General features: G+C 26.5%; 5 protein-coding genes across 5 annotated transcripts; 2 read left to right on the top strand and 3 right to left on the bottom strand. All coding sequences in view use genetic code 12, as the record gives it.

Moving 5' to 3' along the window:
- Positions 1 to 282: 282 nt before the first annotated feature.
- Positions 283 to 537, top strand: KGF55_005356 (uncharacterized protein; the record flags this gene model as incomplete). The annotated part of the gene is made up of 1 exon (XM_051760360.1): positions 283 to 537. The coding sequence occupies one exon, from the start codon at positions 283 to 285 to the stop codon at positions 535 to 537; it is 255 nt and encodes an 84-aa protein (XP_051611898.1).
- Positions 538 to 4,708: 4,171 nt separating this feature from the next.
- On the bottom strand, positions 4,709 to 7,279 carry HIS4 (trifunctional histidinol dehydrogenase/phosphoribosyl-AMP cyclohydrolase/phosphoribosyl-ATP diphosphatase; the record flags this gene model as incomplete). Its single annotated transcript, XM_051760359.1, has 1 exon — positions 4,709 to 7,279. One exon carries the CDS (start codon positions 7,277 to 7,279, stop codon positions 4,709 to 4,711), a length of 2,571 nt encoding a protein of 856 aa, XP_051611897.1.
- Positions 7,280 to 7,539: 260 nt separating this feature from the next.
- On the bottom strand, positions 7,540 to 9,363 carry PEX5 (Pex5p; the record flags this gene model as incomplete). The annotated part of the gene is made up of 1 exon (XM_051760358.1): positions 7,540 to 9,363. One exon carries the CDS (start codon positions 9,361 to 9,363, stop codon positions 7,540 to 7,542), a length of 1,824 nt encoding a protein of 607 aa, XP_051611896.1.
- Positions 9,364 to 9,984: 621 nt separating this feature from the next.
- Positions 9,985 to 10,521, bottom strand: KGF55_005353 (uncharacterized protein; the record flags this gene model as incomplete). The annotated part of the gene is made up of 1 exon (XM_051760357.1): positions 9,985 to 10,521. One exon carries the CDS (start codon positions 10,519 to 10,521, stop codon positions 9,985 to 9,987), a length of 537 nt encoding a protein of 178 aa, XP_051611895.1.
- Positions 10,522 to 11,312: 791 nt separating this feature from the next.
- On the top strand, positions 11,313 to 12,620 carry CAR2 (ornithine-oxo-acid transaminase; the record flags this gene model as incomplete). The annotated part of the gene is made up of 1 exon (XM_051760356.1): positions 11,313 to 12,620. One exon carries the CDS (start codon positions 11,313 to 11,315, stop codon positions 12,618 to 12,620), a length of 1,308 nt encoding a protein of 435 aa, XP_051611894.1.
- Positions 12,621 to 14,510: the final 1,890 nt, after the last annotated feature.

Here is a 14,510-nt window from a genome sequence, read left to right as displayed (position 1 = left end):
CTACTGATGCAAGTGATTATGCTCTTGGAGCTGTTATTGAAATATTAGATAAGAAAACTTCAGATCAAGGATTCAGTTGCTTTTTATTCAAAAGCTTTAGATAAACACCAACGGAATTACAGTATTAGAGAGAAGAAACTTTTAGCTATCGTACAAACTTTAACAAGATTTAGACATTTTTTACTCGGATCAACTATTGTAATTTAAACGAATCATAAATCACTTCACTATTCAATTAATTAGAAAAAACCATCATCATCAAGATTATCAAGATGGCTAAATATGTTCTCAGAGTTCGATAATACTAATGATTATATCAAAGGGAACACAAATATTGCTGATTCATTATCTAGAAAGTTTACAGAATTAGTTAAATCGGATACAGATTATGATGCAGATGATTTAGAAGGTCTTACAATTGCAAATACTACATTCTATATTGAAACTCATCCATTAGGTGCAGATATACTTGAAGAAATTAAAGTTACCTTCCCAGGTCATATAAATTATATATACAGCAATATTAGAACAGTTTAAATGGAATGAAAATTGCTTCAACTTCTGCTTTAATGGTAGTTCAGGTGGTGGATTATTTAATTATAAAAATGATGAAATTTTAGGCATAATTTGTTCAAATGCTCAAATTAAAAAATTTAAAGCTTATTAGAATGATTTAAAAGATAATAAAGAAGACTTTGAAAAGATTACAAATTTTACATTTATTTTACCAATTGAAATTATTGAATTATGTTTTAATCAATTAATTATAAAAGAAAATATCAAAATCGATTTTAAAATTATTAATTTATGGAAATTAAAATCTTCTCATCAAGAAATATTTTTTGATTGATAATAGAGCAAAACTATAGCTATTAGCAACAATTTCTAATATTTAGTCATTCATTTAATTCTTTTCATTTCATTTCAATCAATCATATGAATTATATAGAATTGTCTAATATTCATCAATAAAATCATTAATTGAATTACTTAGTTTTAAAAATTTTTTAAATCTAAAATCATTATCATTATTATTATCATTAGCATCCTTATTTTATTATAATATATTTGAAATTCAATTTCTAAAAAAGTTTGCCAATTTATAAATAATTTTTTTAAATTCTCTTTTTAAATTCTCTTTCTCTTTTATTATGTAAAACCATTTTGTATTAAATTCAATTAATTCATTTTTATTTTCTACTGCTGAATTAATGGTAGTTGCAGTCATTGTAGATGTGTTATTACTTAATCCAGATCTATCATCTAATAACATATAAATTAAAGTTTGTAAAATATAATATTTATCAAATTTTAAAAAATTTATTGATTGATCTTTTTCTTTTTCATAATACCATAACATTATTATAATTTTATTCATAATTAAATACCACATCAAAATTAAATGATTTATAATTTTTAATTAAACTAAATTATATTTAAATTTAAAATCTTTTTAGTTATAATGTAATTTTAAAAATATTCGATAAAAATATAATTGGTAATGAAACAATTGATAAATTATTATAAATTTCATTATCATAAAATTTTAAATTAAAACATTTAATTAAGGATGAATTTAAATCAATATTTGGATTTAATTCTTGATTTGTAACTTGATTATCATTATTATGATTCTGATATTGATTATTTAATGAAAACTGATCTTTTAAAATATGATCCAAATTTGTATCAATTATACCTTCTTTTAAAATTAATAATAATAATTGCCAATAATAAAAATATTTTGGTAAAAGAATTATAATTATCTAATAAATATTTTGATGGACAATTATTATTTTATCATTTTCACTAATATCATCAGTAATTGAATTTTCAAAATAATATGTTGATTTATTAATTAATATAATTGAATCATGGAATGAAATTATTTTTATCATAAATTTGAATATTATTAGTTGATTGAGAATTAACAAATTAATTTTTTAATTCATTTGTTAAAGTTGCAATTATTAAATTTATTAAAAACTCATTATTTTCAATAATTGAAGAATCTTTACAAATTGTTTGCATTAAATCAATTAATGATAATCAATTTATATAAAAGTATTGAATAAATCTTGGGACATCTAACTGAATAAAAAGATAATAAAATAAAAGTACTCCAAAACAAAATAATATTTGAATCAGTTAATTTTTCATTTGGATTTGAAAATTCTGTTATGATATTATTAAAAAACTTATTTGATTTAAATAATATAATATAACTTGATTACTTAAATAAATTGTTGTTTGTTGTTGAATTGAATTAGATTCAGTTATTTGAATTATATCATATTTTTTAAATCATAATTAATATAAATATAAGATAATAAACATAAACTTTTTGACACTTCAATTTGATTTCTGAATTGGGTTGATTTGATAATTAAGCAGTAGCCATATTTGATATAAAATGATTGAATCAATCTCCTCAATTTCGAAAGCTTATCGAGTGGGAATTTAACCAATATTGAATGATTTAAACGATATTCTTAATTTGAAAATCATGTCCAATGAGAATGGAAATTTACTCATTATATATATAATAGAATAAGTGAATGAATTTGATACAAGGGGATATTGGTTTGTTATCTTCATCTATAAGTAAAATATGCTGGATCAAGTAATTTGAGGCATGAAGGAAAAAACAAGTTCAAAGAACACAAAATTGTTTAATTAATCAATATACAAAAAAATCCCGATTTTAAATCGAGATCGAGATCGAGATTTTACGCGTGTGAAAAAAAAAAAACTTACTCTGTAGATCTAGTACAAAAAGAATCGATTTTATTATTTTTTTCATCGATAAGTAAATTGACATATTAATTGATAATTTTTGTGTTCATATATTTTTCATGCCTCAAATTACTTGATCCAGCATAATATTCCATATTTTTACTAATTGATGAGATAACAAACTTCAATGTTATCAAATATCCCCCTTCTATTAAATTCATATATAATGAGTAAATTTCCATTTCCATTCGATGAGCCTTTGAAATTAAAAAGATTGTTTCAATCATTCAATATTGATTAAAATTTCAAACATGACTACTGTTCAAATATCAATCAACCAAATTCAGAAATTAAATTACCACAAAAAGTAATTACTCCTCCTGCTGTTACTGATGATTCTTCAAAACAATTATTAGCTGGAGAACATACATTACCAGCAAGTTGGTGGCATTCACAAAATATTTTTAATTTAGAGAAAAGAGCTATATTTCATAAATCTTGGTTATATTGTATTCATAAATCAAGATTTTCTAAACCTGGTGACTATTTTTCATTCAATGTGACTGGTATTAATTTTTTTATTATAAAATCAAAAAATAATGGTGAATTAAAAGCTTTTCATAATGTTTGTCGTCATAGAGCTTTTCCTGTTGTTAAAAAGGATCATGGTACAAGTACTGTATTAACTTGTAACTATCACGGATGGAGTTATAACTCTGATGGTAAATTAAATAAAGCACCACATTTTGATAAAGTTAAAGATTTTGTGAAAGATGAAATCTCCACTTTTTAATCAAAAACTTGTTTAATAACTTGATATTTGCATTTCAAACAGAATTTTTGCTAAAAATAGTCCTAATTTTGTTCAAAATTTCATTATTAATTGCGACTATAGTTGAACAAAATTTGAGAGTCAAAAAGCACCACAAATTAAATATTTCCTTACTAGAGAATAAAGCAAGTACTAAAAGTTAACCCTTTTATAAATACAATTTTATTTGGACATGGCAAAATCGATCTATCAAACTGGAGTGATCAGTTTTGATTGAATTGGAAATTTTGCACCCAAATGTACTTCATATAGCATCAACTGATTTTTGTTTCAATAGGGCTTGTGCTCCCGTTATTAGATTTAAAAAAGAATAAATCAACACCTTATTCATAAGTCAATGATATTGGTCGCGAGATTCAAGATTGGATTTCAAACATTTCATCTCTATGTTCTTTATTATCTGAATCCGGCAAAGATACGAAGATGATGATGAATCTCCGATTTTGTGTAATACTTTTTTAAATTTGCGCTTTTCTCGGATTAATTATTTTTACGTTCAAGTCGCAAATCACGACTTTTTACTAAATTTATGCGACTTTGTATAGAAAATACTCAGTTTGACCAGTCTGTATCAAATATTAAAAACATACACACTATATTTTTGTTTTGAACACGAATGACTATCTTTCTTGAGTTGTAATATTGCTCACTGACATATATCAAAGGAAGTAAATGCTTAAAGTATTTCAGTAAAAAGTAATATGATCAATCAAAATTTTTTTATCTGTATGATTTTAATATTTAATTTCTCTGTAATCTTGTTGCAAATTAATTTCAATTTTCAATTTATTCATCCCCAAACTTTAAAAAATTTATGCCCATGATTAAAATGTATTATTGGCCAACCTTATTATGGTGCGACCCCTACTTAAAGTCGACAGAAATATACCTACAATTTAGACGTAAGTTTTAAGATGTCGTAAGCTTATTGCATATAAAAAGTCGGATAGTATGTTTCTCGCTTTAGTGATAAATCAAATATTTTTTGGGGGTAAATTTCCGACTTAACTGTAAAATAATACTTCAATGTTCCTGATTTTAACGTCAAAAACACAAACAATATTTAAAAAATTTACCAAGATAAAGTAATAAATAAAAATTAATTACAAGCCTTTATACATAGATATAAACAGGTGTTAACTAAAGTAACCCTAATTTTTCCATTCTAATTTCAACTGCTCTTCTATGAGCTTCTAAACCTTCAACATTAGCTAAAGTCATAACAGCTTTTCCAATACTTTTTAAACCTTGTTCAGTTACATCTTGAGAAGTTATAAATTTTTGAAAAGTTGAAGTATTTACTCCAGAATATTGTCTTGCATAACCATAAGTTGGTAAAGTATGATTTGTACCACTTGAATAATCACCACATGATTCAGGAGATAATGCACCAACGAATACTGAACCTGCATTTTCTATATAATCTGGTACATATTTTTTAGCATCAGTGATTTGTAAAATTAAATGTTCTGGAGCATATTTATTTGATAATTTAAAAGCATCTTCATATGATTTACATAATAATATAAATGAATGTGATAAACATTTAGAAACAATATCTTTTCTTGGTAATTTTGATGCTTGATTTGAAACTGCTTTTTCAAATTCTTTTAATTTTTTATTAGATATTGAAACACCAATTAATATCACTTGAGAATCGATACCATGTTCTGCTTGTGATAATAAATCACTTGCAACAAAATCTGCATCTGATTCTTCATCAGCAATTACTAATACTTCACTTGGCCCCGCTGGCATATCTATAGAACAAAGTGCTTGTGTATCATTTTGAACATACATTTTAGCAGCAGTAACAAATTGATTACCTGGACCTAATATTTTATCACATTTTATAATTGATTCTGTTCCATATGCTAATGCTGTAACTGCTTGAGCTCCACCTGCCATAACAATACCTGATGCACCTAATTTATGAGCAACATATACAACTTCTGGAGTTAACTTACCTGTAGCTCTTGCAGGAGGTGATGCTAATATAATATTCTTACAACCAGCTACTTTTGCAGGTACACCCAACATCATTGCTGTTGAAGGTAAAACTGCAGTTCCACCAGGTACATAAAGACCAACATTTTCAATTGGTTTTGCAAATCTTGAACAAAATACACCAGGACAAGTTTCAATAGTCATTATTTTTTCTTTTGGTAATTGAGCAGAATGAAATTTTTCAATATTTGACATTGATAAATCAATTGCATCTTTCATTTCTTGTGATATTTCCATAAGTTCTTTGGGGAATGGAGCTTTTAAAATTGGAGTCTTAAGGTCTACACCATCAAATTTTGAAGTTAATTCTATTAATGCTTTATCTCCATTTTTTTGAACATTTTCTATAATTGGTAATACTAATTTCATTATATCTGATGTTTTTTGTACTGGTCTTGACATTGCTTTTTGAACACTTGATGAATTTAAATTATCACCAACAACTATTGTTTCCATTTTATAATCATTTGTAACTTCTTTAATTGGTTCTGATTTAGTCTCAGGTTTAGTATCAACTTTTGATTCTCCATTGTTGTTTATATACTTCGATTTTGCATCACCTTTTCTTCTTGTAACTTTTAATGATTTAACATCTAAATTTTTTTCTATATCAGATAATCTAACTTTATTTTTAATACACCAACACATAATAAAATATAATAAATCAGCAGCTTCCCAAGCTACTTCATTTTCATTTCCCTTTGCATCAATTAACTCATCTAATTCTTCTTTTAATTTAGCAATTAATAAATTTTCATCATTAAATAATCTTTTAGTATATGAACCTTCAGGAGAATTTTCAAATCTATCAGCCAAAGTTTGATCTAATTTAGATAATCCATATCCAACACCATCTGTTTTTAATTCATCACCAAAACAAGTATATTTTGTCAGTTTATGACAAAATCCATATCCTTTTCTATTTTCAACTATAAATTTAACAACATCAGAATCACAATCTTTTGAAATTTGTAATAATTTTTGAGTTGCTCCACTTGTTTTACCTTTATACCATAATTCATGGGTTCTTTTTCTTGATTGATATACTCCTACTTTTTCTTCAATTGCTGCTATTATAGAATCTTTTGATGAATAAACTATTCCTAATGCTGTGAATTCTGGTGCTGGTGATGTTATTAATGTTGTAAATAATCCATCTTTTCTATCTGTTGTTAATGTATTTACAAATACTGAAGATATTGAAATTTTTGAATCTTCTTCCTTTTTGGTGGTAAGTTGTTTTGATGATATTGTTGGAATGTAGCCTAATTGAGCTAATTTATTAACTTGTTCTTGTGATAAATCCAGTTTATTTGTTAAATCAAAAAATATTTCTCTATTTTCATCATCATTATATTGATTTATATCTTTTAATTCTTTATTAACAATCAATGATGAATTATTTTTTAAAACAGTTGAAGCAAATCTATTTTCAGGTAATCCAGCTTCCAAAACTTGTTGATATTGATCAGAATCATTTATGAAAATTTTATTTATTCCAACATTCAAAATCTCTATTATTTGATCTATAGTTATATCTTTATTAATTTGTACAAATATTTGTAAATTTAAAGGAAATTGTTGTCTCCAATGCTTATTTATATTTATTGATTCAAATGGTAATAAAATTTGACCTGTTATACTTAAATTATCAAATTGTGGATCTTCAACTGAAGATAGTAATGGTAGTACTGGAAAAGTCATTGTGTGAAAAGGTTTTATATGTGATTATTAATGAATTTTGGGGTTACTTCTTCTTATCTGAAATTTTTCAAATTAGTCAATCATGAACTTGACTCACTAAAATTTTAGCGCTAATTTGGTAGCCCCAATGAAGACCTATTGTATCATATTCATCTAGACGTTTTACTTACTTAAGTAGACTAGTAGATTACGGAATAGATAATTCAAAATAGAGTTCAATTATCATTAAAATGTCATTAATTAAAACTACTCTATATACATCAAAATTCAAATTCTCCTCTAAATTGATTTAAATCCATATTTGGTTTAACTAATTCAACTAAATCTCTTCTTTCCATAGCAATAAAAGCTCTTTTTAAAGTTTCAGTTAATGAAGTAGATTGATTATGATTTAAACTTGAAGCCGAATCAACTCCTTCAACTTGATGCATTGATAATCCTGATAAAAGATGTTCTGCTGCTTCTTTATAACAACCAATATTTATACATGATACACCTAAATTATATCTTGCTCTTACAAATGTTGGTTTTAATTGTAAAGCTTTAAAATATGCTTCTACTGCTTCTTCTGATCTATTTGAATTAGCTAATGATGCACCTAATCTATTCCATAATATTGCATCATCTGGTTTTATAGTTAATGCAGCATTAAAACAATCAATAGTTTTATCAAAATCTTCATTAGCATAAAATAATACACCTAAACCCATTTGAACATCTGCATCCATACTTGCATGATCTGGTGATAATTGTGCAGCTTTTAAAAATAATTCAGTAACTCTTCTATTTAATGAAAATCTATCTTCATCTGTAATTGCTGGATTTTCTTGTCTTGCCTTTTCAGCAACTTGTGGATATTTTGTTGAAATCCATCTTTCTAATGTAGCAAATGCTGCATTATCATAACCTTCATTAATATATGAAATTGCTAAATTCATAAGGGCTTCTGAATTTTCAGGATGTAATTCTAAACATTTCTCCAAAGCTGATATACCAGCAATTTCTTTTTCATTTTGAGTTTGTACTTCACCTAATTTTAACCATGCATCAACATGATTTTCATTTTTTTGTATAGCAGCTTCAAAAGCTAAAGCAGCTTCAGATAATTTTGCACCATTTTCCATTAATTGTAAACCAATTTCATAAGGATCTTGATCTTGTGGTAAATCCATAAATTGATTTGTTTTTATATCTTCAAATTGATAATCACCAAAATGAGCTCTTGTTGAAGCATATTTTGCAAAATCTTTTTCCCATTGATTCATATCTGCTGGGAAAGTTTCTTTTTGAGTATGTTTAAATTCTTCATATTGTTGTTCAATAAAATCATTTTCTAATGCTTCTGAATTAAGACTATCCCAAACTTCTTGAAATGTTGCTTGATATTTATCATCAATAACTATATCATCTTGATCATCAGCTAATTTTGTATCTTCTTTTAAATTATCAGATAATTCTTCAATTTTTTTAAATTGATCATCCCAATCTACTTGTTGTTCAGTTTCTTGCTTTTGTGATTGTTGAGATAATTGTGGTTGATTTCGTTGTTGGAAATTAGATGACATACTCATTCCCATCATAGGTCTATAATTCATCATTGGTCTATATGAGTTGAAACCGTTTTGTTGATTTTGATATTGTTGATGATCTTGATGTTGTTGTAAAGTTTGAGGTTGTTGAAGGGCTGGTTGGTTAAAATCATTAGCCCATTGACTATTATTTGTGATGTTTTGTTGTTGAGGTACTGGTGAATGAGATTGTTGTTTAAAATCTTGAGACCAATTTTGTTGTTGCTGCTGGTGTTGAGGTAATTGATTCATATGATTTAATTCATGTTTCATTTGTTGAAATTGAAATGAATTTTGTTGTGAATTATTTCCATTATTCATAAATTGATCTAAATTTTGTCTATCTCTTACATTTATTAAATTTTCTCTTTTAAAACCTTGATTATTTAATATTTGATTACCATGTTGTGATGATGCTTGTTGTTGTAATGATCTATCTTGTTGAGTATGTTTATTTAATTGTGATACAACATTTCCATTTACAGCACATTCTGATCCTCCTCCTACAAATGACATTTTTGATTTGTTTTAGTTGTAATTTGGGTATGATATTTGATTTAACTTATCAAAGTTTTATGGTTTGAAGTTAAAGGTAAGATCTTGTAGTTGTTTGTTGTGTTTGAAATCCAAGATTAAGCTAATGGCAAATTCTATATGATCTATTTGTTGTATGATAATGAATAGATTATTAATCTTTTTTTTTTTTTGATTCCTTTCCCCACCAAAAAGAAAGAAAAAAAAATTAAAGTACCGAGTGAAATTATATACAGTACTTTGTTAACTAGTTTCTCACATGCAGCCCTATTTCAAGGATATTCGGTCGATTCGTTCTTTATGTGGTTCGACTTGTTGGGTAGAGAGCGGACGTATTAGGTTTTTCTTAAAATTGAATCGTAAATTTACAAAGAAGTCATTCAATTTACATCTTGACTAATTCTTCAAGCTAATTTGAATGTTTCATTAAACATGAATCTATTACCAGAATAGTGATTGATTTAAAGAGAAATATTGAATACAGGGGCAAAAAATAATCAACAAAAATAAGCATACATTAATCAAATTGATAGTAGAACTGAAAATAAGTAGTAGGAAATACAAACACAAACAACAATTAGTTTCTTTAGTAAAAAATTAGTTTTAAAAATCATCATTAAAACTTAAAGCACCATATTTTGCTTGATATTTAGCAATTTCAGGTTCAATAAAATTTTGATTATCATTATTATTAGTTGTAGTATAATTTTTTAAATCATTTGAATTATTATCTTGAAATTTTCTTTTTAATGGATTTTGTATACCATTAAGATTAAATGAACTACTATTTCCATTTTCATTAAAACTTTCAAGAGTTTGTATTGGAGCATTATTAATTTGAAAATAACTATCCCATTCTTCTAAATTTGATAAAGTTCTTGTACTTTCACTTGAACTTAACATTGGAGGAATATTATTTAAATTTGAAGGTAATGGAATTCTTTGATAATTTCCAGAAAAATTAATTCTTTGACCTTTATTATAACCTTCACTTACTGATTTTCTTGCATTCATTGAACATTGTATAATTTTTGCTCTTGTTTCTTCATCTATATAATTACTACTTGTTGATGATGAATTACTTGATGATTCACTTGATGAATATGATGATATATAAGGTCTTTTAAATTCTCTCTCCATAGTTTGTGAATAATAGTATTGACTTGAATTATAGTTGTTTGCTTTAAATAGGAATTTATGTGTATGTCGATGTAAAAAGTGTGGTCAATCGACAAATGTGTTGCTAAATGATAAGATCTGGTTTGTTAATGAATTTTGTAATGTGATCTAATTGTGTAATGCGAAATATCGCTAGATTTACTAAATCTCAATGAATTCTTTTGATTGTATAAATATAGTATGAATTGTATGAAAAATTGATTCAGAGATCAAATTGCTCGAATATGGTATATCTTTGTAGTAATTTAATAATTAAATTGAATGATAGGTTGTAAAAAAAAACTCCTTTCGTGATAATTAATTTGTGTGTAAATACACTACCACATGGTTCTACTATGTAGTTAAGTTAAGTACACTTTCCTAATTAAGTTTAATTATAAATTTTGTTATAAATTGGAATTGTACTTGGTAGCAACAGAGGGGTGGGAAGAAATTATTTAACGATCAGTTGTTAACTTCCATTAACTGAAACATTTTTCGTATATTTTGATTTAGTACTAGATTATAATGATCTACCTATTACTCTATATATATAATGATTAATTTGATCAGTCTTACTGTTTCAATTGCCTATAGCGATCAAATTTATACAGCAAAAGAAAAATAAAAATTTTTTGCAATCATTTCGTTGATTTAAACAAGTCATTTCAAATTAATATATATATCATTGAATATTCTACTTCAACAATTGTTTTAAAACTATAACCATAATATACTATTAATAACCAGAATTCAACAATTGCAAATCAATTATGTCTCAACCAAATTTTAATATTTCATCAGAAGAAGCACGTGATTTAGAATCTAAATATTCAGCACATAATTATCATCCATTACCTGTTGTATTTAAAAAAGCCAAAGGTGCACATGTATGGGATCCCGAAGGAAATGAATATTTAGATTTTTTATCTGCTTATTCAGCAGTTAATCAAGGTCATTGTCATCCAAAAATTATAGAAGCCCTTGTAGATCAAGCTCAAAATTTAACATTATGTTCAAGAGCTTTTTCAAGTGATATATTTGGTATATATGCAAAATATATAACTGAATTTTTCAATTATGAAATGGTATTACCAATGAATACTGGTGCAGAAGCTGTAGAAACTGGTTTAAAATTAGCAAGAAGATGGGGTTATGTTAAAAAAGGTATACCACCAAATGAAGCAATAATTTTATCTGCAGTAAATAATTTTCATGGTAGAACTTTAGGAGTTATTTCAATGTCAACTGATGAAGATGCTACAACTAATTTTGGTCCATATTTACAAAATGTTGGTCCTCAAATTCCTGGTGAACAAAAAGGTCAATTAATAAGATATGGAGTTATTGAAGATATTGAAAAAGCTTTTAAAAATGCTGGTGATAAAATTGCTGCAATTTTATTAGAACCAATTCAAGGTGAAGCAGGAATTGTTGTACCACCATCAGATTATTTACAAAAAGTTTCTGAATTATGTAAAAAATATAATGTTTTATTAATTTGTGATGAAATTCAAACTGGTATTGCAAGAACTGGTAAAATGTTATGTTATGAACATTCACAAAATGTTAAACCAGATATTATATTATTAGGTAAAGCTATTTCTGGAGGTGTTTATCCAGTAAGTGCAGTATTATCATCAAAAGAAATAATGTTAACTTTAGAACCTGGATCTCATGGTTCTACATATGGTGGTAATCCATTAGCTTGTAGAGTTGCAATTGCAGCATTACAAGTTATAAAAGATGAAAATTTAGTTGAAAGATCAAAAAAATTAGGTGATTTATTAAAATTAAAATTAAAAGAATTACAATCAGAAAGTAATGGAATAATAAGTGAAGTTAGAGGTAAAGGTTTATTATCTGCTATAGTAATAGATGAATCCAAAACTAATGGTAAAACTGCTTGGGATTTATGTTTATTAATGAAAAATCATGGTGTTTTAGCTAAACCAACTCATGATAATATTATTAGATTAGCTCCACCTTTAATTATTAGTGAAGAAGATTTATTAAAAGGAGTTGATTCAATTAGGCAATCCTTAAAAGAATTACCAAATGTTGAAAAAACAGCTCATTAAATCTTTTGTTACTATTTATTTTTTAATTTATATAGAATTGCTGGGAATTATATAGGGTTAATAAAAATTTTTACATCTTGATAAACAGGTTTGTAAAATTAGATATTCTCATTGTAAGTGTATTTTCTCAAAGCAGATAAGCATCTGGCATTAAAATTTTTAAAATTGAATAATCTATAGACAAAACCATATCACTATTAAATATGATAAAAGGTGATAGAACAGATGAATCTCCTTATCATTAAAATAAAACTCATAATCACAAACAGAGATTATTTGAAAGCCAAATCTCGTTTGTGATTATGAGTTTAATTTCATAATACTTATTGTTAGGAGGTTAATCATAATCAAATTCATACCTTTTTATCACGTTTAAGACAATAGTGAACAATTTAATTTTCTGGAATAAATGTTGTGTTACTTGATGATCTCAGTCTATGGATTAACAAGGTGTTGTTCAGATATCGACTACCATCAAGATTGCATTCTAACCTTCAACTATAGTAGTTCTACCAGTAATGAATTCAAATTCAAGTTGTTGTTGTCGATGAATTTAAAAATTTGATACTGAAATCAGTCAATGCTCAAATTAAAGTAATTTATCAGGTAGACAAAGTTGAATTACAAACAAAAGCTAATTCAAGCCATAAGAGCAATCTTAGCTTTCCCGTCTAAAACCTGCGGTAAGCTGATCTCAAGATCACTGAGCCCCCTTGAGATGAATTTCAGTATCCATCAGAAAGAACTTCTTTCAATTTGCACCCTATTACAAAATGGAGACACGTTATTTCGGACCATAGCATCGATTACCACTTCGATAGTATCACAACTTTCAGCTGTAGTAGGTATAAATTGTCTCTTGTAAAAGCATCTTTCGATGCTTCATTAATCATTGTCAAACTACCAACATGTCCAAGTAATAATCTAGCTCTGGCAATTATCATTTAGTAATTGTCTCATTATCGAGACGTTCTCTGGTAAACAAAAATTTTGATAGCGACGCATGATCAAACAAACAAATAATCCTATAACTCGAAATTCTATGTTTCCACTATGCAACAGCATGTACAGTTGAGAGAAGTTCATGATAGATGAAAGGAGACAACAAACATTAGAAGGTCGGTAACTGGAGATCACGTCGCCCTGAAATTGATTGTTTTGACCTATGGTTGAGTGACTAGACCTGAGCGAGCAAAATTTCTGATCATTTCATGTCATCACGTTCAACTTCCCCGTCATGAATATTTGAGCTATTTGATTGCCAGTTTTTCATATCTTTTATAAACTTGCATTTTTAATTGGAGTTTCGGATTTGGAATAATGAAGATGTTCGAATAAATCCATTACCCTATCGTAAGTTAGTACATCAATCTTATTCAAGGACTCAATCTTCAATAAAAAAATCAATAAAAAATCAGACTGACATGCAAATCGTTTTAATTTTATATTTCATTGAAAAACTCATGATATGTAAGAAAAATAAATCATCACTTTTTGTGGTTTTTATTTGATTTCATTTGAAGAATGTTTAGTAAGTTAGTTGAACATACTTTTATTTGAGTTTAAGTTTTCAAGAAGAGTAAGAAAAGAGTTCGTTAAAAAATTTTGCAACACTAGAAATTTATTGCGAATTTTTAGTCGATTAAGTGTTAAATTTGTCTAAATTTAAATGAAGAGAGCAAGACAACAATGTCCTTCTAAGCTATGGCAAGTAAAGAGCGAATTATAGTTTATTGTTCACGAATTTGAATCTATATTTCCTACTATAATAGTATATTCTATTTATTTATTAAAAAGTTAAAAAGTGTAATCAGGTACCACGGCCGGTCAAGGCCAGATTTATCATCAACATTTAAGGATTAACAGTCCTTAAACAAACAGTAGACCGTC

This window comes from Candida pseudojiufengensis (assembly GCF_024610245.1).
Source record: "Candida pseudojiufengensis strain CBS 10847 chromosome Unknown scaffold24, whole genome shotgun sequence".
Lineage (NCBI taxonomy): Eukaryota > Fungi > Ascomycota > Pichiomycetes > Serinales > Debaryomycetaceae > Lodderomyces > Lodderomyces pseudojiufengensis.
This window is presented reverse-complemented; position numbering and strand designations above follow the sequence as displayed.